This window comes from Falco punctatus (assembly GCF_963210335.1).
Source record: "Falco punctatus genome assembly, chromosome: 9".
Lineage (NCBI taxonomy): Eukaryota > Metazoa > Chordata > Aves > Falconiformes > Falconidae > Falco > Falco punctatus.
This window is the reverse complement of record NC_137589.1, coordinates 20,318,286-20,341,168: the sequence shown is the minus strand read 5'-3', so window position 1 is coordinate 20,341,168 and position 22,883 is coordinate 20,318,286. Positions and strand designations below refer to the sequence as shown.

The window sequence follows — 22,883 nt, the reverse complement described above, 5'->3', positions numbered from 1 at the left end:
ATTTAAAAGCTTCCCAAAGGCTGATATGTTGTATTTCTGAGGTATCATTCTGAACTGTAAGCAAGAAGTACAAGCAATTCTCTTCACTTAACCTGTAAAATGTCTCTTCCTGTTCTCCTGCCAGGCAGCCTTGCTGCAGGTCTAAAAATCAGAGCCCCAGTGGTTTTTGTCTGTAGATGATTTAAGTCCCTTTGGTGCTGCAAAAGGTCTGGCATTACGTCCGTGGAATACGATTAAATAGCCTCTGTATGGAGTAGAAATAAGTCTCAGCACGGAAGACAAAAAACTGTGAAAATGGTGATTGTAACTTCTGAACTTGCTGAGATAATTGCTTTCCTATCAGATGTCTGGCTCGTGGTACAGACTTAGAGACCTGTAGTTCATTAGCATAGAAGCATCTGTATGCGGTTAGCATTCCACACATTTCCTGCGAGCCTTGCCGGGCTCGTTACTGAGTGTAGCACAAGGGCTGCGTTTTTTGAGCTGAAAGGTCCATCTCCTCCTGCCCGATGCTTGGGATGTGACTGTTGCTGCCCCTCAGAAGACCACGTTGTCTGATCCGTGCCCAGCCTTCTGCTATGATGGCAGCTTGAACTGGCAGGACGAAGCCTTATTACTGAGCTAGGGGAGTCTCACTAGAATCGTGTTTTGTGCCTTGATTCTTACATGTGTCTGCATGGGATGAGAGGAGGCGCAGCCTATGAAGAGTTCCCAGTACCTTTTCTTGTTGGTAGGCATGGAGAGGCCTTGATTTATTTAGTGTGTTTTAACAATAGAAAAATACTTCTAATCATTTGGGACTTGGTATGCTGTTTTGTGCCTCTTCCAAAATCTGGGCTCTACAAATCAGCCTCTCCAGTTATGCCTGATGGAGAGTGTCTGATAGCGCATGGACAAAGTTAAAGGGTGCGCGGAAGGTTCTGAGTCAGAGGATCAGCACAGATGGGATGGTGTCAAGTAAATGGAGTGCAATAGAGGGAAGGGAAAGCGTTGAACCAAGAATTCTCTGCGTGACATCAGAATACAAGGTAAATGTCTCTGGTCTAAGCAGGTAGTTTGTGTTAGCAGTCAGTGTTGCAGGACTTATTGCTGCTTTTGGTATAGAAAGGATCAAAAAGGTGGGGGTTTATTTGTCTTTGGCTTATTACAAGATCACAGTGTTGGCTGGATTCAATTTAACTGTAAAACTCCTCTTACATGCGTAGGACAGTGCTAACAAAGGACCAGTTGTACATGTGCCATAATAATTGTACTGCTTCCAGCAGTTGCTGCAATATGAAGGAAATGAAAGCTTCTAGTTTACTTTATTCAGACAGCTGTTGTTCTTCTTGCTACAGAAATGGAAACATTGCTTCCTGGAAAACCTGATCTTCTCTAATGCTGTTTAAAAAAAGCAAACCAAAAAAGCCTGAACCCCCTCTCTTTTATTAAAACTGGAGACTCTCCCTCCTTCCCTATCACAGCTTTGTGAATTTCCACCCCCTCCATAAAAGAAAAACCACCGCAAAAGGTGGCGGGGTGGCTTGCGTGCGCTTGCGTGACACTTCCCTTAGGCTTCTGAATGGTCGGATTGCTGTGATGCAGTATGTGCGTTGTAATGCAACTATTCTGATGGTTCGCTTCACAGCTGAGGCGAGCCACCATTTCAAACCCCATAACAGGAGCCTTGGAGACGGCACATTACAGAATTAGCAAAAGGTAAGAGAGCTCTATGCCAGATGTTTTGGGCCTGTAATGAGTGTGTAGATTCTGCTCATTATGGGGAAAAAAGGAGGTGGTCTAAAAAGACAACTTTGGCTTTGTAGCCCACCGCTTGATTACATGCAGATCTGTAACAGGCTGTTACTGCTGAGTTTCTCAGTCTTTTCCTTCAGCTGGAAGTGCTGCGGGTGTATTTTGATTTCTTCTTTTTCTTTGTTTTGGTCACCTGCTCAGTGTGTGTCCTGAGATAACAATCTGTACAAGAAGCAAGTCTCTACAAGCAGTGTAAAAAAAACAGGTGATGCTACAAAACATCCAGTAGACTCTAGGGGGTCTGTCTTCCCCTTGCTCTTCTTACCAACCAATACTTGTCCTTCCTTTCCTTGTAAAATCTAGCAGACCACTTAAAGTGCCTTTAAGGGTGTAAGAGCTGCTTCAAGTCCTTACTGTGCATGACAGCTGGAGTGGCATGCAGAACACACCTTCATTAGTCACATGGCATTTAATTGTCTGAGATAATCCCGTGTACTCCTGTCTGGGCTCTTTTACCTCCTGCCTGACACAAATGTGGCAGAAGGCAAGCTCGTTTTCACCGGGTGCCTGGTTGTTTCCAGCTTGTCCAATGTTTTCTAAAATTGGCTGCCCTTAAATGAAACCACCTGCCCTCTGCCTGCTCCCTCCTCTGGTTTTAAAGTGGTAGTTAAAGATTGGCCGCACATTCCATCAACGTTAAGCTAAAATTCTGAAAGGAATTAAACTTCTGGGCGAAGAGGAATTGTCTGTGAAACTCAGCATCGTAAATTACAGAAAGTCTCTAGTTCAAAACAAAAAAAAAAAAGTGAAAAAAAAAAAGGGAGGAAAAAAGTGAAAGGACAATCTTAACCAAATTTTTCCAACCAATTTGTTTTGATTTGGACATGGCAGCTACAGCTTCTGTTGCCCTTCCAATATTGCTAATTTAAGAGCATTGCATACCATCCAGACCAATCGGAACCCTTTCAAACACCTGTGGCTTGGCAAAAAAGCAGCCTACTAGGTGGGTAAGCCCTTGTCCTTTCTCTTTTTGTAGCTGAGCCGTGCTACTGTTCATGACCCTGAGACTGGGAAACTGACCACAGCACATTACAGAGTCTCTAAGAGGTAAGGGGAACGTCTTCCAAAGGTATACTCAGTCTGAGGAAGTCTGTTCTGGGGCTGTACTGCTTCATCTTTAAATGTGGGGCAAATAAGGATTTTGTGCAACTTCACTGTTCTTAGTGGCTCTTCAGAAGAAAGAGAATGGCCTGAAGCAAGCTGAGCTGTCATATAGCAGAGCGAGCGGTCTGGTGGAATAGAAAATAGTTCTCAGTGTTGGTGGTAGCCCAGGTGGGAGTGCCCTCTTTTGCTTAGCATGGCTTGTCTGGTGCTACTAACGTACTAAAATGTTGGCACAGCGCGGGTTTCTGTGACACTAACGACTGGTGGAAAAGGCTGCCTGCGCGGCTCACCTGCCACTGGACTTCAGTGTTCATGGCTTAAAACCAGGCACTGACTGATGAGCCACTGTAATTCATGGGAATAGCGCAAATTAAAGCTAGTTGATAATTGTAATGCATTTTCTTGTTTAGATGATTGAAAGTAGTTGCTGCTTTAATAGAAAACTAGTGTGGGTTGTTTTGGGTTGGGTGGTTTTTTTTTTTGTTGAAAGCTGAAATTAGAATGGGTAGTAGCTTAAGGGTTTTTATTTAGCTATGAATTTATTTAAACAGAAAAAAGTGTTTCAAAATACTGGATCACAAGAAGTTGGTTGATTTAGGAATGATTATAACTAACTCTCATGTAAACTAGTAAACCGTTGTAGGCGACGCCTGATCCTTAAAGCTAAGCTTGTTACAAGTAGCGGCAAGTCAAAAACTTCTGTTTTCATACATTGAGAACTGCCTCACCCCCTGCGCAGCATGCAGGTCTGCTTCCTCATCAGAGCGCTGCAGGCAGTGGGAGTCCTTTGGAAACTGTCTGGTGAGCTTTACGCGTTGGCTCTTTAAACTCCCTCTGCAGGCCTTCCGCCCAGGAAGGACTTCAGGGACATACGTCTTCCTGTTGGACATATTTTGCATTTCATTTTTATTTTTTGTTTCGAATTTTAAAGTCTGTCTGTGGCTTATCTGTCTTGATTATCTGTGACTGTGTATTTTAAAGAAAGCATTTATTCAGTCTTGGGATTTGTCCTCTGTGACTCAAGAAACTTGTTAATCCATTTGAACATGTCCTCACGTTTTCTGTCAAATGTGATAAGCCGATAATGAGAGAAGGTGACCAGATCACTAATTGAAATTGAAATGCATAATTGCCCCCTATTTAAATAGATGATCCTTAGTAAAAGATCTTTTTATTTAGAGTTTTTGCTTTTTCTTTAGTGGGAAGTGTTACGCCTTGGGACTATTGCAGATGCCACAAGTCAGCAAAAATAGTATTAGACAACACCCATCATTAAAAGCAGATTTCCTTGTGAATTCACGCAGCTGATGGTGCAGCCAGGTCCCCTTTGCCATCACCTTGCTGTTGGCTTTGTGATCTGACAAAATATCTGCTTCTCTTAGGGCTTGAATCTAGAATTAACCGCGTGCTGTACCTTGCCTAGGGACTTCGTGATAAAGCGTAAGGGCAGCCGCTGGCTGTGCAGTGCTGCTGCCTCCTTGGTGTGGAGAGCCTCAGGGGTAGTACCTGGTGGAGGGGACCCTTAAACCTTTAAGGTTTAGTGCTCAGGAAGATGACATTCTGGGCCTTCCTTCCACCGTACATAAGGAACACAGAATTAAACTGGATTTTACTGAGCTAAGCTTTTTAATTCCCTATCTTACTGGAAACTGGAATTAGAACTGCAAAGAAACATACAAGTAAATGGGGCACAGCACACTGGGAAGTTAGCAAAGACGGTTTTCTGAGGGTAGGAACTGCCTCTGAGGGTGGAGGGGGGACTTCCCTTCTCCTGTTTCCCATTGCCTTTGCATTCCTCCACGGGCAGATTGTTTAGGATGTGTATACTTTCCAAGAGAACTCAACACCTAAACCTATAGTGGGAGGGTAAAAGGCACCCCCAAAAACCCCAAGCCCCACTGCTTTAGAAGGATCATGTTATTGATGCTGGATTGCTGAGATTCCCTTGCAGAACCACTGGTAGAAACATCTTTTGAGCTGTTTCAGCTGGTTTGGATTCCAGATGAATCATTGCTCCTGAAAACCAAAAAAATTCTTGCTTTATTTTTTTAATAGATGAGTGCTTTCCCCCTCACATTCTTTCCTAGCAAATGCACTTCTAAATTACAGCATTCCTCTCTCTTTGAGAGGACTACTGTTCGCGGTGCAGTACGTGGCAGGCTGTATAAAAGGGGGCACCTTGCCAGCAGTATGAGGAGCACCATCGAGCCGTGCTGTGTGCGGTACCAGAATAAACTCAGCCACTCTGACGCTGCTTTTAAAGAAGCTGGGTTTTTGCTCTCTCTGCCCAGCAGCCAGTCAGAGCTTGTAGCGTATGATGTTAAAGTCTCTGCTTCAGCGATACCAGTTGGTGCTTTTATTCACTCCCTGTTGCATCTCTACTAGTACTTTTTACATACAAAGCGCATTTTAGAAAGTTTTTTCAACATAAATGCAAGCATTTAGTGTGACCGCTGGCTGTTACAAAAGCAGTGTTGAAATATGCTGGTGTAGCTGAGCCCTAAGGACACAGCCTTTGTAATGTCTGGTACCAGACCAGCTAGTGCAGTTGGAGATGAGCTTTTGGGTGTGTAAGCCCTTGGACGTCATGTAGCTCTGGACAGTTGTCTGGGTGGTGTTTTTTTCTAATATACTGCTTAGTCTAAAATTATTTCTGCGTAAAAGTAGTGCTTTCAAAAGTCTCTAAGAAGATACCTGAGACAGCATTAGGGAGGACTAAATGTAGTTATTGCTAGCTCTTTGTAATGAATATGAAAGTTGCTGAAAGCCAGATCTCTGTGTGAGGAAGAAGGAAAGCAAACCCCAGCCATGAATTCAGCACATCAATGAAATTCTTTCAATTTCTATAACATATTAACTTAGTGCATGTGTGCCTCTTTACAAAGCCAAATGGGACACCAAAATACTGTGCCTTTGTAGTCAGGGAATTTTGGGGTTTGATGTGGCAGTTATTCAGGAAACATCAAGGCCTTAAGCAAGTCACCCACGCTTTAAACTGCCATGCTTATGACGTCCCAGAAATAAGCCTGTCTCTTTTCATTATGAAGTTTTCTGCCCATGGCGGACTCATAGGTGTCAGCTGGTCAAAAATATGACAGAATGTTGTTCGTGAATTAACCTGCGAGATAAACAATTTAACAAATGTACATTGAAGAGCAGAGCTGTGTGCATTTACTGAATCATGCTGAACCTTGAACAATGCATATATTAAAAAAAAAACTTTGCTGAGCACAATCTGAGGCTCTTAATTCTGCATCACATATGCCACTAGGTGAAGGGTTTTTTTGTTTGTTTTTTTCTTTTTTGACAGATGAGTAGGAAAAAAGATTGCTTTGTGTGAAGAGATACCTGCTGTAAATGGTCTTGAACTAGGCACAGGCGTTCTTTGATGTCACTAAAGGACCAAGGCTGAGCCTACCAGATAGGACAGATTTGCTGCGTTTTGTGAAGGCCGCTAGGCAAAGTCTGCAGTAACCAAAGGTCCTTCTTGTGCGTATTCTCAGTGCAGCAGGCATAGGGACTTGCTGGTGCTGGGCAGTTGGTGCAGGGTTCTGCAGGCCATCCTGAGCTCTCTGCCCTTACTGAAGCAGATTGGGCGATGCTTACACAGGGTTAAATCACCGCGCAGAACTACAGGCCTCCCCCTAGGTTTTATTCAGCAACCAGCAGACAGGCTGGCACTTGGAATATGCTTTCAGTTCCCCGTTTCCTTCACCTTTCGTAGACTTTCTTTGTATCCTTGGGCAATTAATTTTATTTCTAAAATAGATATGGTACTTTCCCTCATGAAAGGATGTAGTATTCTCACTGTTGAAAGCATTTGTTGCAATTCTAAATAACCAATATAGGAAAAATGCTTGCTTTTTTTGTTTGTTTTTTTTTTTCTTTAAAGCCTTTATGTGTCAACTATACAGAGGTAGCTAGAGCCTACGCTTTGAAGCTGATGGCTGTGTTGGGGCTTTTCTTGTGCATTAAATGTGAGCGTTACCTGTTCAACATGGCTGCATAGCTGCTTTTTTTTTTTGTGGGGGGGAAGAATGCTTCATAAGTAGTCTTTGCATTCTCCTAGCACCTTAAATCAAAGAAGGCTGCATTGTAACACTTCTTTATACTAACAGGGTTCAGAAATGGATGAATCTGTGTATGTGTTTGTGCAAGTCTGTCTTGAGAAATCTTAGTTATCTATAGTTACTTGTCATTTTAAAAAACGCTCGTAGAGATTCTGTAACCTGTGTCAGTGCCTTGTGTCATGTCATGCTACTGTTCCTCCCATGCAAAGTATTTTGTCAATACAGATTTTATATTAACAAAACCAACCTTAATTTAGTATAGATGTGAAAGTTAATTTGAGTAGAAATACTGTGATGTACTCACCAGCTAGGCTCTGAGCACAGGTATTTCTGTCCGAGTCTTGTAAAAGCAGCAGGAACCACTGATGAGCCCAAAAGTCCAAGTCAGGTGCTAGAAAAAAGGTAGAACTAGCTGTCTCCATTTTCCTGCTAAAAGGGGGGGGGGGGGGAATGGGGCCGAATCACCAATATTATCATCCACATTAGTGACTAGCAGGGGACTGGCAACGTAAATAGAGAAGAGGACCACTGAGATAGTGAGCATGCCAAGAGGGAGAAGAGAGGGACTAGATAAAATGAAGGTGCGTTGGCTAGAATGGGGTGTGAGTAAAGCAGCAAGAAAATAAGCATCATGTGAGCAAATGAGTGCTTTTTAAAAAAAGTAAAAGAAAAAAAGCCAGCAGGTAGATGAAATCACTATTTTTTCAAAAAGAACAAAATGTTATCTTATAAAGAGATGAAAAATGCCTGTCTGTTTCCATGTAAGCAACTGGATGTGTTCACGGCTGGTAAGCATGCTGCAGGGACACGCAGAGCTGCGGTTATACTGTTTGTGCCCTTTTCTGCCAAACACTATTCTGGGTTTGTGGCTGCTTCTGGATGACAGAACTGCTTCCCAGTCACGCAGCTTTCAAGAATGAACCACCACTTAAGAGTAGAAAATGCTGCTCTGGGTGTGGGTGAAGGCAGTGACTCTCATGCAGAACTGCTTCTCTACCTGTTCACACCTTTCTCTGCTAACTAGTTTGCCAGTTATTTTAAATGTCTTATTTCTAGCTGAAAAACTAACGTGCAGTAGGAGGCAGACATTTTGAAGATGCCTTTGGAACTGTGAGGTTGACCTTTCACATGTATATTTTTAAAAAGATGTTGGGTTGGTTTGGGGTTTTTTTCCCCTTAAAAACCATTGTATACCTGAAACATGTTAAATACCAAATTCATAAGGGGATGTTCTGGTAGAAGTTGTTCAACAGGGAAAATGTTAAAGAATTTAATGCATTATTTAATTGTTTTCATAATGATTTTTATTACCATTGCACAGGTAAGTAATGTGAAAGGAGAGCCGAGTTACAATTAATCACATAGACCCAGCCTATGTTACATAAAGCGACTCACCTATTCCTTTCCACAGTGTTGCTTCAAAATGCATCAAATGTGGAGTCTAAATCTAAATGATCTGTCTGGAATGGGTAAGGGCAAAACTGCTCTGTGCCTGTTTTAGAAAACGGCTTGAAGCAGATGTCACTCCTTGGAACATTTTCTTCAGTCATTCGCTAGTCTAGTCTAGTACGGCAATTAAGGCCCTTAGTTTTAGAATTTCCTTAAATCAGCACTGTAAGTGTTCTTTCCAGAAAACATGTTTATTAAATGCAGGTCTTTGTAATGTCCTGGAAATATTTCTGATCATCCTACCAAATTCTTCAAAAGTATGAAAAAAGAAACTCAAATGCTAAGTAATTCCAAATGTTGCTTTTGTACAGCTAGCGTACAGGCTGCTATTACCATATTTTAATAATTTTTATGAATTATTCCTCCCCCCCCCCCCCCCTTAGTGCTTGGTTGTCTGGATATGAAAGCCCTGTGGTATCTCGCATTAACACGAGGATACAGGACCTAACAGGACTTGATGTCTCCACAGCAGAGGAACTACAGGTAAACTGGTAGGACAAGGTGGTGAATGACAGTTAGCATTTTGTTGCAGGTGGCTTTGTGTGCACACTGTGCTTGCTCAGGTGTGTTGGTGAGGTGGCCACAAAAGCTCAGTGCCCCAGGGGCGACTGGTTTGATTCAACGCTGTGGGAGGAATGAGTGAGTTTTTTACAGGGAGGAAGAAACAGAGTTGTCTTTGCAGCTTGCTTTAGCGTGAAATGGCTTTCTATGGCTGGAGGGAAGCAGTAACAAATGAAACACCTGATGTTTGTTGAAGTGGACATGTAGTTCCTTCTTATTTATACCAGTAAAACTGAGTTTCATTGCTGCAGGGTCAAACTTTGCTGTTGTGGTGATAGTAAAGAGTTTAGCTTGACTAATACTTAAGGAAAGGGGAAGAGAATGGGTGTTTAGATTTGCCTTCCCATCCTTAGTCCTAGACTAACAGTGTGTTTGGTGTCTCTGTAATGGGGGAAGGACTGACTGTACATGTAACCTGAGTAAATGTTATTTTAGAAGTACTTTTAATTAATCAGCAAAAAGGACAGTGTATCCTCTTTTTCACTGACATAGAGCTGAAAAAGTGATTTAAACTTGAATGATGTAGAAGTGCCATGACCTACTTTGAAGAGAGTAGAGCCTGTAAAGTTTCTATAGAACAGAAATGTTTTTCTAACCTAGGGAAGTACCACATTCCTTACCAGGAGTACCCTGCATCTTGCGGTGCCAGTCATGGATGTGCTGCTGCTCTTGTAAACAAGCTTCTTGGGGCTCCTTGGAGTCTGCAGCTGTCCGGGTCTTCAGGAGTTTCAAAAGTTTCATGGCCAGGTTCTGTGACCTGAAAGTCATTACATCAGACAGAGCAGGCACTCAGAAATGGGAGAATGTCTTTACCTGTTGAGCTGGGGGTGAACAGAAGAGCTTTCCAAGAAAGCCAGTGCTGGGGAAGGGGAAGGCCAGCTGCTTTGCGGTTCGGAATGGCTAAGGCGGGCTGAAGGGCTGAGACCCTAAAGCTCAGAGTGCCGTTTTGGCTCTACACCGATGAGTCTGGCTGAAGTCAGAGCTGTTTGTGAATGAACCCAGTAGGACTTCACTGCATACGGTACAGGTTAGCTGTCAGAGCCTTGTAATTTCCTATGGCTTCATTTTTAACCTTGACCTCTCAAGAGGCTGTAGATGATGGTCAGATTCTCCTCTGGATAAAACACTGCTTTACTAGATTTTGTGCTTCTCCTTTCACTGTAGGTAGCCAACTACGGAGTAGGAGGCCAGTATGAGCCTCATTTTGATTTTGGAAGGGTAAGTCCTGTTTCCTGTTTCCACCTCTTTCTTCTTCACAAGCACTGTGTTTCTCTTTTGCAGGTGGCAAATTATGGAGTGGGAGGACAGTATGAACCCCACTTTGACTTTGCACGGGCAAGTAAAGAGATGGAGGAGAGATAGTCACCTGGTGAAGCCTTGGCCTCTTGGCTGTGGCACAATTTTTATTCTTCAATGTGTATTAAATTTTGTAGCTTTTCAACTTCTTCTAATCCATGTTAGTGCAGAAAGCCCTCTAAACCACCAGCTGAAGCGATAAAAATTTTGGGCATTACAGAGCAACAAGGTTTTTCTTCAAAAACATAATTAAGAAAGATATATTGATGACTTAGAATTCTTAACAGAGCAAAGGGCATTAGCTTTATTCTAAATCAGAGGAAACGTTTAGAAATATTCTGGCTGGCCAAGGTACTGGCCATGTAAAGCTATTTTGTTTAAAACCACTGAAGGATATACAGCTAAACTGTATCAACACTTGGCGTATGACATGTGCGGCAGATGATGAGCTAACATGCATCCAGGCACGGAAGCCACCGTAGCCGTGTCTGCAGTGCCAGGCATTGCTGAATAAGGCAAACGTGGCTGCACGGCTGAAAGCTTCATGTCCTCTTCCATGAGAGAGACGTAGGCAGCATAGGAAAATTTGCATTGCAGCTTACCGTGTCCATCTGTGATGCGGAAGGAGAACTTCTTTCCCTAGAGCTGAGACATCTTGCTTACTGTGGAAGAAATTTTGAAAACAGCAAGTGCTCTGTTACTGTAGTTTACCTGCTGATTGCTAGCAGACTCCTGAAACTGGAAAAAGCCTGCCAAGGCCTTCTCATCCCACTGTCCTTAAAAATTATTTAAATTCTCAACCTATTTCTGTTCCAGCTTAAATTGCGGACTGCTGGAAATAATGCCACTGAATTCAGTTGGTTATTTATTGGGCATACGTATGTGTGATTTAACACCTTCAGATTAACTTTATGCTGTGAATCCAAGCCACCAACTATTAATCAGAATCTCTGCTCTGTAAGCACATGCTCAAAAGCATTGCAAATGATTAACAGTTTTTGTTGGGAAATGCATGGGTTGATTTCTGGAGTAATGATTGCCTGAATTTTAGCACACACATAGAAATGGTGGTCACAGCCAGGGTGGGTTCTAGAAGTGAAGACGGGTGTGTGACAAAAGTGGGTATTTGGACCCATCAAAATAGGGCTTTTTGAAAGTCAGTGATAAAATACCCTCTTTGCTACCAGACGGCTCTCAGGGCTACTTCGTTAGCCTGTGAGCAGCTCTGCTGAGGTGCACTCGCCTTCCTCCCTCCTTCCCAGCTGTAAGGAAGAGCACCGGTAACATGCCCCAGAACGTGCACACATGCTGGAGCGTGGCAGGGAGGCAGCTGGTGGCCTCGCAGCTGCACCACACGCCTTCCCGTGTGCGTTTGTTTAGGCAGGGACATACCTTACTCCTGTCGAAGGCTTGGGGAAGGGCTGCCACAGACGCCCTGCGGCTGGCAGCGTGTTGCTTAATGAATCATTGTTGGATTTTTAATGGCACTCTGAAACGCCTGTACACCGGAGAGGAGTGCAGAACTCGGCCGGCCGGCCAGGTGGAGCAGCAGCCTGCCTGGCACAGCAGCTGGCACCTGCAGCTCCAGCGCAAGGTCAGAGAGGCCAGAGGGGGTGATGGCCACAAATGCAGGACCACCCCCAGGGGAGCAGGGCTGGCAGCTGCCCTCAGGGCACGCGTGGGGCCACCCCTGTGGCAGAGGGATGAAAGGAGCTGCCCTTGCTGTTGATAATCTTGGCTGAGGACAACAGGGGATAAGTGAGTGTAATTAAATCATTAAGTTTGCAGCCGTGAAGACGATTTGTATAGTAATTTTCAGACAGTACCGTTGTTTCTTATCCACTAGCAATTTAGGCTTATGCCCTCCCTGCCCTACAGCGTTTTAAAATACCTGGTTTATTTAAATTAATAGACAAGACTCATATTGCATTCTCCCCTCCTTCCAACTAGAGGGATTGAATTAGTTTTTCTGCATGACTTTGCTGCTGGCTCTGCAGCTGTATGTCATTGGCTCCTCTCAATAATCAAAAGGAAATGCTTATTAAATCTGCTTGCTTTTATTCACAGAAAGATGAGCCAGATGCTTTTAAGGAATTGGGAACAGGCAACAGAATTGCTACTTGGTTGTTTTATGTAAGTGATGTATTTCTGCCGTGTGCTAGTGCCAAAAATATCTGTCACTGCATATCCTGTACCATTGAATGATTTCATTACATTTCTTTACTGAAGTGACTTGCAAATGAAGGCAGCCACCAACTTAGCGGTAATACATACAGGGTATCTTCTTACCTGTTAGTGATGGTTCTCCCATTTGTTCTTCAGAAGGCTTTTTTCCTCAAAGTTGAGCATGAGCTTATATTATTTGACTGTCTATTCATTTTTGTAGCTGCATCGGTATTTATAGCATGCTCGTTCCCAAAACATTGGAGCATGTGACATTCAGGGCGAGACCGACTGTTGCATTGGAACAAAGTGGGCGGGTCTCGGCCTTTGTTAAGACTGTTAATCAAGCAGCCTCTGCTCGCTAATTGGGAGGTAGAAATTAAGTTGTTCAGTAGCCTAATTTTACTGTACTAAAACGTGACACTTGGAAATGCATCGGCTTGCAACTTAACCTGTGCCTTTTCCCACCTCTTCAGATGAGCGATGTGTCAGCAGGGGGCGCTACTGTCTTTCCTGAAGTGGGAGCTAGTGTTTGGCCCAAAAAGGTGAGCGGGGCGTTTTATCCAGCGTAACCCCTCCTCTCTCCGCTACTCAAAAATACAACAGATGTACAAACGCTTAAAACGAAGCTTTAAAATGAGTTTATATAAAGAAGATTAGAGTACTATTCATGGAGCACAGAGGTACTTAAAACTAAGTGAAGCGACCGGAGCAGTACCGCTGATTCCAAGGGCCTCTGTTGTTTTGCATGTTAATGCATAGTTGTGTTTTGGACTAAACTGCTTCTAACGCATAGGCTTTGCAAAACATTACAATATTTCAAAACGTTTTGAAAATACTTAAATCTGTAAATAGGTTTAGTCTCGAGGTGTCTGTAGGCATTTATCCCTGAAATTCTGTGTTCCTGTTAGTTTTTTTCCCTCAGAAGGGTCACAGATAAGGTCTTTTTTCACTGGCCTGCTCTCATTTTTAGTAAATTGTCTTGCTTTCTGAAACTGGTCAGAATTGAATGAAACTGGTTTAGAGTTTAAAAAGAATCAGCATCCAAGTATATATGGACACGGAATGAGTCCAAGGAGACCCATTCCTTAGGAAAGCAAATGGTGGAATATCCAAAAGAGCCTATAGTTTAAAAGGAACATTTGAAATAAAAATACACATACCCCTGCCTTATCGTCGAGTAAGTTGGTGTGAAAGTATGTATTGCACAGAGCAAAATGCTGAGGGTTTTCACTGCAATTTCCAGGGAACAGCTGTATTCTGGTACAACCTCTTTCCAAGTGGAGAAGGAGATTACAGCACACGGCATGCAGCCTGCCCAGTACTAGTTGGAAACAAATGGGGTAAGTACCCCTCATGTTGTTTGCACTGCCTGTGACCTGGAGGTCTGGGGCTTTGTTGGTGGGTTGTCTTGGTTTTCTTTTTCCTCTGGACTTCGTGGTGGAATAAAAAGCAGGCAGAAATTAGGTCCTTTGTAAGGAAATCTACTTTATAGCTCTATCTACTTCATAGTGCTCTCTCTCTTTCATATATATATATACACACACACATATATACACTGCATCTACTTTAATAGTCTTTCGTAGTTTTGCAGCTACTGGAAGGGTTTTTTCCCCTCTTGGATTTATTAGACCAACTTCCCATTTGTGTGTGTATTAAAATACTTCAGAAAATTAAGATAATCCTGTGCTTACTTCAAAGCTAGCAGGCAGCGTATATTTAGCTTAAATAGAAACATGAGCTAACCAGGTGCAGTGATCGTATACCTTTTATGTCTTTGCAGTATCCAATAAATGGCTCCATGAGCGGGGACAGGAATTCCGAAGGCCGTGCACTTTATCAGAGTTGGAATGATGCAGACTCATCCTTTGTCTCTTCTGTATTCAGTTTGTGTAAAATGCACACATCTCCTACAGTTTACAATTGACTAACACTCCACTACAGGTTCAGTCTTCAACTACACCGGTGTTTCATCTGTGGACAAAACAAACATGCTTTTAGTTCCCTTTAAATATCTCCTTAAGGTTTTATCAACAGACTATATTAAAATCTATGAGTGTTACAGGAAAAAAAAAAAAAAAAAGGACAAAATACAGATCAGGGCCACAACTAACAGTGGTGAAGGGAACACCACACACACCACCATCGCCCCCTCAGATCAGCATGGCAAGCCAGAGATGGTTTGCTTAGAGCCCTCCTCACAACCGTCAGTCTACTAAGGGCAGGGCGGGACGATTCAATGGGAGGGCTCCCTTCTAAGGCAGGCTGAATTAAACCAGCTCATATTCCTCAATTTCCAGAGGTCTGACTCCTTGCTTTTCTAGAGTACCTGACCACTACTGTTGAGAACTGCAGGCATGGTTTGTGTTTCTCTGCGGAACAGGTTCTTACCATGTTTTAGCCCATTCTTCCACTTCTGCGAAAGCCCCAGTTTTTAAACTATCTTCCTTCTCAGCCTCTGTGGGGAATTTGGCTCTTAACCTTGCAAATGTGAGCCAGCAGTTCCAAACACGTAGATGAGATGCTTCAGCAGTGTTGTGCCAAACACATGCCTGCATTAGAGCAGCCTGACAACAATTAGAGCCCATCTTCCCTTCATTCTTTTTCTTTTGTGTTGTCCACATAAACAAATGCTGCTTTTATTCTGTCTTAGTAGTCAACTCTTACATCTGTTCCTTGGGCAGTGGGGATGGGAATGTTACCATCTTCATAAATCAAAATAATTGTGCCTTAGGATACTGGAATTTCAAATTGGTTATGAGACTTCAGGTGATGAGGTAATACATGGTCCTTGCAGAATGCTCTCCACCCTTGTCTTCCCAGTTCTCAAGGTTCTGTGAGAAACAGATGGCCTATTTATAATCCTAAATCTTTTGTAGATGGTTTTTATTTTGCAAATGTTTTTCCTGCTGTGGACGCTGAATGCAGGTCACAGCAGTGACATGCCTTTAGTCACGGGGCGACTGTTTGCACAGGATGGTTTGGTGTTGCTTACCTTGCAGAGGCTGCCTCTGCTGTGCGCCTCGTGCTGCCTCCCCTCTCTCTAGCTGTCACTGGCACCCGTGAGGGAGGAAGCGCTGGGAAGGGGCCTCCTGCAGAGGCTCTGGTGCTGCTCACTTCACTGCTGCTCTTCCCACGAGCCAGGGCTGGAGCTGTTCCGATTCACGCCGCCCACACAGAAAAAGTGTCCCCCCAGTCAGCACTGCCCGCACTGGAAGAACTTGCTCACAGTGACTTTCAGGGACCTTAGTTTGTGACGAGTCATCCTTACACTGAGATGAAGCTGAAGCCTCTGAGGGAGATGAGACTGTGGCTGCTGTAGCTGTTGAACTTAGGTTCTGCTCCTCAGATTCCTGTGGGAGGAATAACTGCCGTCCCCCCCTACCGCCCCCAGCACAGGAATTGCTAAGCAGGGTGGGGAGAGGCTGCAGAGAGGTTCGTTCGCTTTCCTAAGCCATTTCTCCTCAACAGCAGGATTTTTAGCAAAATGTCTGAATATTCCACTAGCACAAGGACAAGAATCAAACTGAGCTGCACCAGAGTCTACCTAAACAGTCTGGTTTTCTGGATGATGATGGTTTTACTGATTTAGAGGTCAAGCCTGAAGTCTTTACCAAGGGAAAAATTCCAATTTTAGTTAATTGGATTTTCTGCCTCAATACAATCTTGAAAATTGAGCCAAAACGTAGATTAAGCCAACTGTTGTTAACATGCTAGAAATACCTCTGTAATACTGAGAATGCAGTTTAAGGTACTATAGTTTGAGAAACTGCATACTTTCAGAAGACACTTTAAAAACGTTGCTGGAAAATTCATTGTTAAATTTCTGCTGAGCCTGTTAGCAATGGGACCTACGTAACTGTTTATCCTTAGCCCTGCACCTTCTTGCATTTGACTGTGCTTTTGGCAGATGTGAAACAAAGTCCATCCAGCACTTAAGAAAACAAATAAAAAGAAAATCAGAAATAGTTCCACCTCACGTCTGTACTGCTCATTTATTCCAAATAGCTGGTACACTAGAGCAGTATCTAATATATAAATAGATTCACCAAAGAAATAGGTTATCGGAGCATATTTTTGATCACTAAATCGTAATCATTTAAAAAACCCACGTAACATTTCTACTTACTGGAGTTTTCTCCCTTTCACACAGTGTCATTCATCTCCATTCCTATCCATGGTTTTCTCTTTCCCATCTTTTTTAGTCCTTTAAGCTCCAGAAAAGGATAACCATGGCTGCAGGTAAGTCCTGCCACTTTCCTGCAAGTAAAAGAATACAGCAAACAACGTGGTCTTAGGAGTCTTGCCTTTGGGGCTCTGATTTTCTCTCGGTAGCTCCAAGGCAACTGCTTATGCTTTTAGAAAAGCCAGGCCTGCACAGTTAACAAGCACAAAATATCAATGTATTGCCACCACAAACACATTTCGAAAATGCATCTGGTTTTGCTATTACAGAAAACCTGGGGGTTTTTTTCCTAAAGTAAGCAGAGGAGTTACTTGACATATTAAAATGATTACAAGCTAAAAGTTGTAGAATTTACACAAGGTAAGAGAAGCACTGAATAAAAAGTGTCAATGACTGCTTTAGGTACTGTTGTAGTGGAAGAAAACGCTATGGTCTCTTACATAGTGGTTGGAGCAATAAACAATAATTTTGTTACATTAAACAAGGGGTTTGGGGTTTTCCCCCCATCTCTGTTCAACCAACACCAAAAGATGAATGACAAGCCTGAGAGAAGCTGTGGAATGTCTGGGGAAGTTTGCTAAACAGTTACCTCCCTCACCCCAACTACCATCAACTACTTCCAGTGTTAAAACATCATTTTAAAAACGGTCTGTAAGAGGCATTGCTTGGGGAGTAAAAATATTTTAGTACATGACTTTTTAAAGCGGTGAACTATACTCAATGACTTGCAGTTCTTTGGGGAAGAAAATTATTTTTTTGACAGTGCAACATTTCACTTGGTTTAAAAAAAAAAAAATCCCTCAAAACTAAAATTGAAGTGTGCTGAGGCACATCAGACCAAAATGTTCCGGATTATTAGAAGAGAAAGGGTAAGCTTATTTTTTTAAACTACAGACAATCCGTATTTCCTTTTTCCACTGCAGTAGTGTTTATGCAACTAACACTAAATATGTAAGGGATTATTACACAGATGGTGCTGCTGCTTTCTGCCTTACCCCTTCATTTCTTAAAGGGCTTTTGGATCAAGAGCATGGCTCCTGTGTGAATCTAGTTTTGTATTGAAAGATGATTGAAAACTGTGGCTCACAGTGACTGACAATGGAGAAACTGCCTTACTGTTAAAATTTTTGTAATAAAATTTTTAATGTAAAAAAAATGGGCTTAAAATAAAAGCCACTGCCATTAGCAGTGAAAAATCCTCCACATCACCCTCTCCTTATATATGGCTGTTGTAAATCTGATCACACAGATTTTTATCACCATATGCGTTCCCTAGAAACTGAGCTCATTTGTTTTGCTTCGTAGTCTAGGCGGGCAGGTGCAGAAGATGCTCATACCAAGTTACTACTAAATGCTTTCTCAGACCCAAACTTTGTCTGTCAGTTGGAAACACAGCACTAATGGGCTGCAAAAGGCGGGGGTGGGGGGCAGATAACAGGGCTGAAAGCATGTTGTGGGCAAAAATTTATGAAAAGGAACTGAACTGCTCTTAGGAGTATGGATCAGCCCCGCTGTCTCCATAACGCACTGATTTGTGGCAGTAGCTGGTGTGGGATTTGGTAGTGACATGGGAACTGCATGAGCTTCTGGCCTGAAACTCAAAATAAGCACAGGAAAGGGTCAGCCGCAGAGGGACCCTTTTCCAGGGGTGACAAATACTTCTGTTTCCTGAAGCCAAGGGGTCAACCAACCAGTTGTTCTGAATAATTGTAGGGAGGGGAAGACAACCAGACTGTCCTGCAATGCAGACACCAACAGCACCACTAGAAGCAGAGAGCACTTACATGGAGGAAGGTCAGGTTGATGTCTTCCATAATCAAGACTTGTGCAGATGATATGCTACAGCTGTTCCTGTGCCTCACTCTCTCAAAACACCAGCGCTCATACTTCGTTTGGTCATTGGGAACTTGCACAAAGGCATAGCCAGGACTGGTTAGAAGCCTTGATCCTTTTGCCTGTGGAATGGAGACCACTTGCCGGTGATCGAGCACTTGGCTTGCAGTCGGGGAACTGCCCTCCCTTCCCCACAGAGCCCACAGACACAGCTGACGTGCTCACAAATTTAGCAGCCACAGGATAGGAAACAAGTAAAGCATACCCACAATTTTTTGTTTTGGACACATTGATTCCGTCCCCAGTTCCTCCATGCATGCTGCGCAACGGCTGCCGTGTCCCTCTCAGTAAGGTCGGCCAATGCCAGGAGAGCATGAGCAGCCGGACGGCTCTGTGCTCAGAGAACAGGGCTCACCCCCAGCCCCCAGAGCTTGTTGGGGTGTTCGGGGGCTGCTCTCCAGCTGCTCGGCCTAAGAACGATGCTTCCTTGCCCCAGGCCAGCAATGGATGAAGCAGGGCTGCCCCTTTGCAAGCGGGCGTGAGGCTCTGCTGCCAGCCTGGCCACCCAGCTGCTATTGCCAAGCCAGTAGCGCAGGGGCTCAGCGGGGCCTCGGGCAGGAGAGGTCACAGCCTTCCCTTCTGCCACCAGAGAGGGGCTGCCCTGCACCGGACCAGCGGCCCTTTGCCCCCTCCCACGGAGGAAGGCAGGATTGTGGCTCAGCACTGTGCTACCCCCGAGCAGTGCTCATGCACTGGGGCTTCCCACCATCCCACGTGGGCTCTTCCAGCACAGCTGCACCTAGACCACAGCGGGGGAACCGTGGCCGTGGGAGGAACCCCGCCTGGGTGAGCAATGCAGCAGCTGCAGCTAAAGAAGGCAGGGTAGGGTCAGGGACAGGGACAAAGGCCCAGGAGTCACCACCTGACAGGATGAGAGGAAGAGAAAGGAAAGGGTGTGACGTGATGGGCACCTACAGATGGGGGAAGGCAGCCCAAGGCTGAAGCAAACTGCCCAGAGACTCCTGGAGAGCATGGACCAGACCACGAGCTTGAGCGCAGCCCTCCTGAGAGGGTCTTTAACCAGCCACCCACCCACCCTCCTCCAGCTGTGCACTCTGACCTGACTCTGAGGGACGTGGACATTTCATCATGAAGCTACACTTCTCATTCTGATAACCAGTGACTCATCTGGCTCCCAAACCAGGCTTCGAACCCACCACAGATTACCCACTAACCTTAACCACAACTTAGAAAAAACAAAAAACCTGAAGCCTGTTCTCCCTGCTTCAGCTGTGCTTAAACATCGACCAGCAACTCATTGAGCCAGCCAAAACTGATAGGAAAAGAGCTCAGCCCCTCAGTCCTCTGCGCTCCCGCACGTCCCCAGCGGGACACCAAGGGAAGGATCCTGGCCAAGCGCATGACCACGCACCTCTGTGGCAGTGTGCTCTGGAAAAGAAATACACAAAAGGAGCTGGACCAGCCCCTGCGCTGCCCTCCCAGGAGCCGAGCCCAGGACCCAGGGCTCAGCACTTGCTTTGGCACGGGTGAAACCCAGAGCCAAGAGGGTTTTCAGCTCCATTCGGGACAGGGGTCGCTACCATGAGCATGGGGGGGACCAAGGCAAACACATCCAGCTGTGCTGCAGCAGGACGGGTGTCTGCCCGGGGCAGTCAGCTCTACCTCCTGTTTGACAGGAGCGTGCTGCCAACAGTCTGATAGTGTCATTAGGAGCGGGTGACTCATCACAGCCCCAGGGCTGCTCTATATTTAAGCATTACAGAGTCAGAAATGAATGCATGGAGTCAGGAGCTGCTTATCCTCAGGTCAAGACAAGGTTCAGAAATTAGTTGTCAGGGTTCACCATTGTGACAAACAGCATCTGTCTCTCTCAAATCTTTCGAGAAAGAAAAATCGGCATAGGCAGGGGGTGTTTGCAACCACAGTGGGTCAAAGCGAAGTCAGACAACCTACAAGTACCTGCTGGGCACATCCACTTCAGGAAGCCCTTCCTCGCTTCTGCGGCTGTCGAGCCTGAACAGCAGTTCCCCAAGGAACTGTGTGTGCAGGGAGGTGTTGGCTGGTTTTACTCAATCCTACATTTTTCCTGGTCTTCAGATCTTGAAGTTTGGGTGCAGCTGAGCTATTGGCAGCTGGACTGAAAATGTCTCAGGAGACTAGTGTGGGGAGGGGTGGAAGGGAGCAGAAGGAGGGAAGGAGAGTGGCCCATCCTCAGGACAGGGTAAGGGGCTGCCATATTTTGGGAAAGCAGATAGCTGCTTTTTTTATTCACAAACTTTTGCTTTGGGACAAAAAGCAGGAAAGTTTCTGACTCTTCCCCAGACTCTGCACTTTGCCAGCTGCTCCCCCCCACACCCCGTCCAGCTTTCCTAACTAATTCCAATTGATTTTGCAAACAGCACAGGCTCCACGCTCTGGCCATAGCCACACACCCCCCCACCCCGCAGCAGGCTGCACACCCTGCGTGATGCAGCATGGACAGCTCATGCAACAGTCACTTGTTTCGCATCCTCTGCAGCCCTGTCGGCATTTTTGCCCCTCTCTGTTCAGTTCAGCAGCACATAGATCTGCCACCAGGGACCCAGGGATGATGAAGAAAGCTGTGTTCTGGAATTGCCTCCAGAGCAACCCTAAAAGGCTCCACATAAAAGCACAGCACCGAGCTCAGCCACAGCAGGGGCTCTACACAATGTTTCCAGGCTATTTCTAAATAGTTATTTTGCTCTTTTTTACATTAACTTCTGCCAGGCTCTTTCTAAGGGCAGACAGCACTAGGACTGCAAACCGGCGTGTCACACAGGGCAGTGATCCAGCCGACAGGGACATGAGCGGCTCCACTTGGTGCAAGACACAGCATGGGACTGTTGAACCCAGTTTTCCCTTCACTGGGGCTCCCTGACAACAAATTCCAGGCACAGCAGCCCATTTCTACCCATGACTGATAGACCAGTCCCCAGCATGGTCTGGACAGCAGGACAGGCCCAAGCTCTCCAGTCCTGGCCTGCAACGTGTCCCCGCAGGGGAGTCCTCACCTCAGGAGTGTCCCCACTGCTTTGTGTCAGTGATGACACACTGCTCAAGAACGGCTCACTAGAGGCAGGGATTTGCTGGTTCCCAGGCTCCAAGAAACAAACCACCTAGTAGCAACCTGGCACCTCTAACAACCCAAAACCTCACTCTAATTTCTCATCAGGCATTACAGTGCTCCCCCTCCTTGTCTGCAGCCTGGACATTGCCAACCTCCCTTCCTGATGCTCTCTGCCTCTCAGATTCATTTCCCAACAGACAAAGCTGGTTTGAGGTTCCCTTGGGACCTCCTGTCCTGTCATCCGGTAACTCAGCCAAGCTTCCTCCCACGGTCTGGGACAGCGGTGCACAGCTCTGGCTACATAACAGTGTTCAGGGGGGAGGCACCACACAGCTATCAGCTGTGGCTGTACGATCGAATCGCCTCCAGCTGCTGACTTGAGGAACCCTCACAGTCACCTCCAAGGGGCACTGAGCATGAACACAGTCAGTGGTGGGTACCAGCACAGATGCAACAAGATGGCAGCAGCCGGCTCCACGCTCCACACCGTTTCACCAGAAAAGGACTAACCAGCTTGTTTGTTCCTCTTCCTCACCTCTTTTCTGACTTACCTGTCTGAAAAACCAAGACTTCACTGTGGTCCTTCCTCCTTATCCCCATGTCTGAGGCACTTAATACACAGCTGTATACAGAAAGGTGCTGGCAGACAGGCGCTGAAGCTCTGGCACTTCTGAAGTAATAATGCAGTGGGCTGAGTCTCCTGCAAAACAACAGAATGTCAGAATGTGCATTTATGTTTGCCATATATTTGAAAGACCCACTGCCCAGCTCTCCCTTGCCCTCTGGAAGGTCTCCACTTGACAGCCTTGCCACTCAAACAGAAGTAACTGCTGAAGCTGGCTGTTAGAGTCCACAGAGATCAGCCGAACAGCTGCAGAGTGGCTCTTTCTGAGAGGCAGTGCTGTGCTGGGACATATCCAAAAAGCTTTCCACAAGCAGCTGGAGCCTTCTCATGCTGTTTCCCTTCCCTGTTCTTCAGTGGTTTGCATTGTCTTTTGCTGTTGGTGTTCACTTGGTGGTTTTCTTTTAACGACTAACTCCTTTGAAATCTCCACCAGCTCTGCAGGCCCCCAAGTCCTGGAGAGCCAGTCCCACCCCAGAGCCAGCACCTGCAGCTCCCCCACAAAGCTGTTACCTGATGGGTTTCAGCGCCAGCCCCTCCTCACGCTGGGCCACTTATGCTACATGTTTCATTCAGCAATGTTGGCATTACACAAAAGCTGTGACAACCAGCCACCTAACATCAGCCTTCAGGAGTGCCATCAAAGGCAAATACTCATCTACGTTATTGATCCTATAACTGGAGGGAGCATGCCAA

The 22,883-nt window shown here is 45.2% G+C and overlaps 1 protein-coding gene and 1 long non-coding RNA gene across 8 annotated transcripts in view; one reads left to right on the top strand and one right to left on the bottom strand.

Moving 5' to 3' along the window:
- The window catches only part of P4HA1 (prolyl 4-hydroxylase subunit alpha 1), a 38,877-nt gene extending 21,049 nt beyond the window's left edge, over positions 1-17,828 (top strand). The window contains exons 9-15 of one of the 5 annotated variants that reach the window (XM_080401646.1): positions 2,771-2,841; positions 8,801-8,900; positions 10,260-10,313; positions 12,342-12,407; positions 12,914-12,982; positions 13,684-13,780; positions 14,221-17,828. In XM_080401646.1, coding sequence (XP_080257772.1) covers positions 2,771-2,841; positions 8,801-8,900; positions 10,260-10,313; positions 12,342-12,407; positions 12,914-12,982; positions 13,684-13,780; positions 14,221-14,291 — 528 coding nt within the window. In that variant the 3' untranslated portion in view covers positions 14,292-17,828. Of the gene's footprint in view, positions 1-1,627; positions 1,699-2,770; positions 2,842-8,800; positions 8,901-10,142; positions 10,314-12,341; positions 12,408-12,913; positions 12,983-13,683; positions 13,781-14,220 lie in introns of all 5 variants that reach the window. The other 4 variants (XM_080401643.1, XM_080401642.1, XM_080401645.1 and 1 more) reach the window with 4 other exon arrangements.
- LOC308069471 lies at positions 4,058-22,856 on the bottom strand. 3 transcript variants are annotated; one of them, XR_013930391.1, is made up of 6 exons: positions 22,842-22,856; positions 22,117-22,262; positions 14,204-16,697; positions 9,599-9,735; positions 7,273-7,359; positions 4,058-4,914 (listed from the first exon to the last, which is right to left on the bottom strand). It is a non-coding gene; the product is annotated as an uncharacterized lncRNA (long non-coding RNA). The 3 variants fall into 3 exon arrangements; XR_013930392.1 differs by lacking the exon at positions 22,842-22,856 and adding an exon at positions 22,479-22,493; XR_013930393.1 differs by lacking the exon at positions 22,842-22,856 and having other exon boundaries at positions 22,117-22,410.
- Between the last annotated feature and the right edge of the window lie 27 nt (positions 22,857-22,883).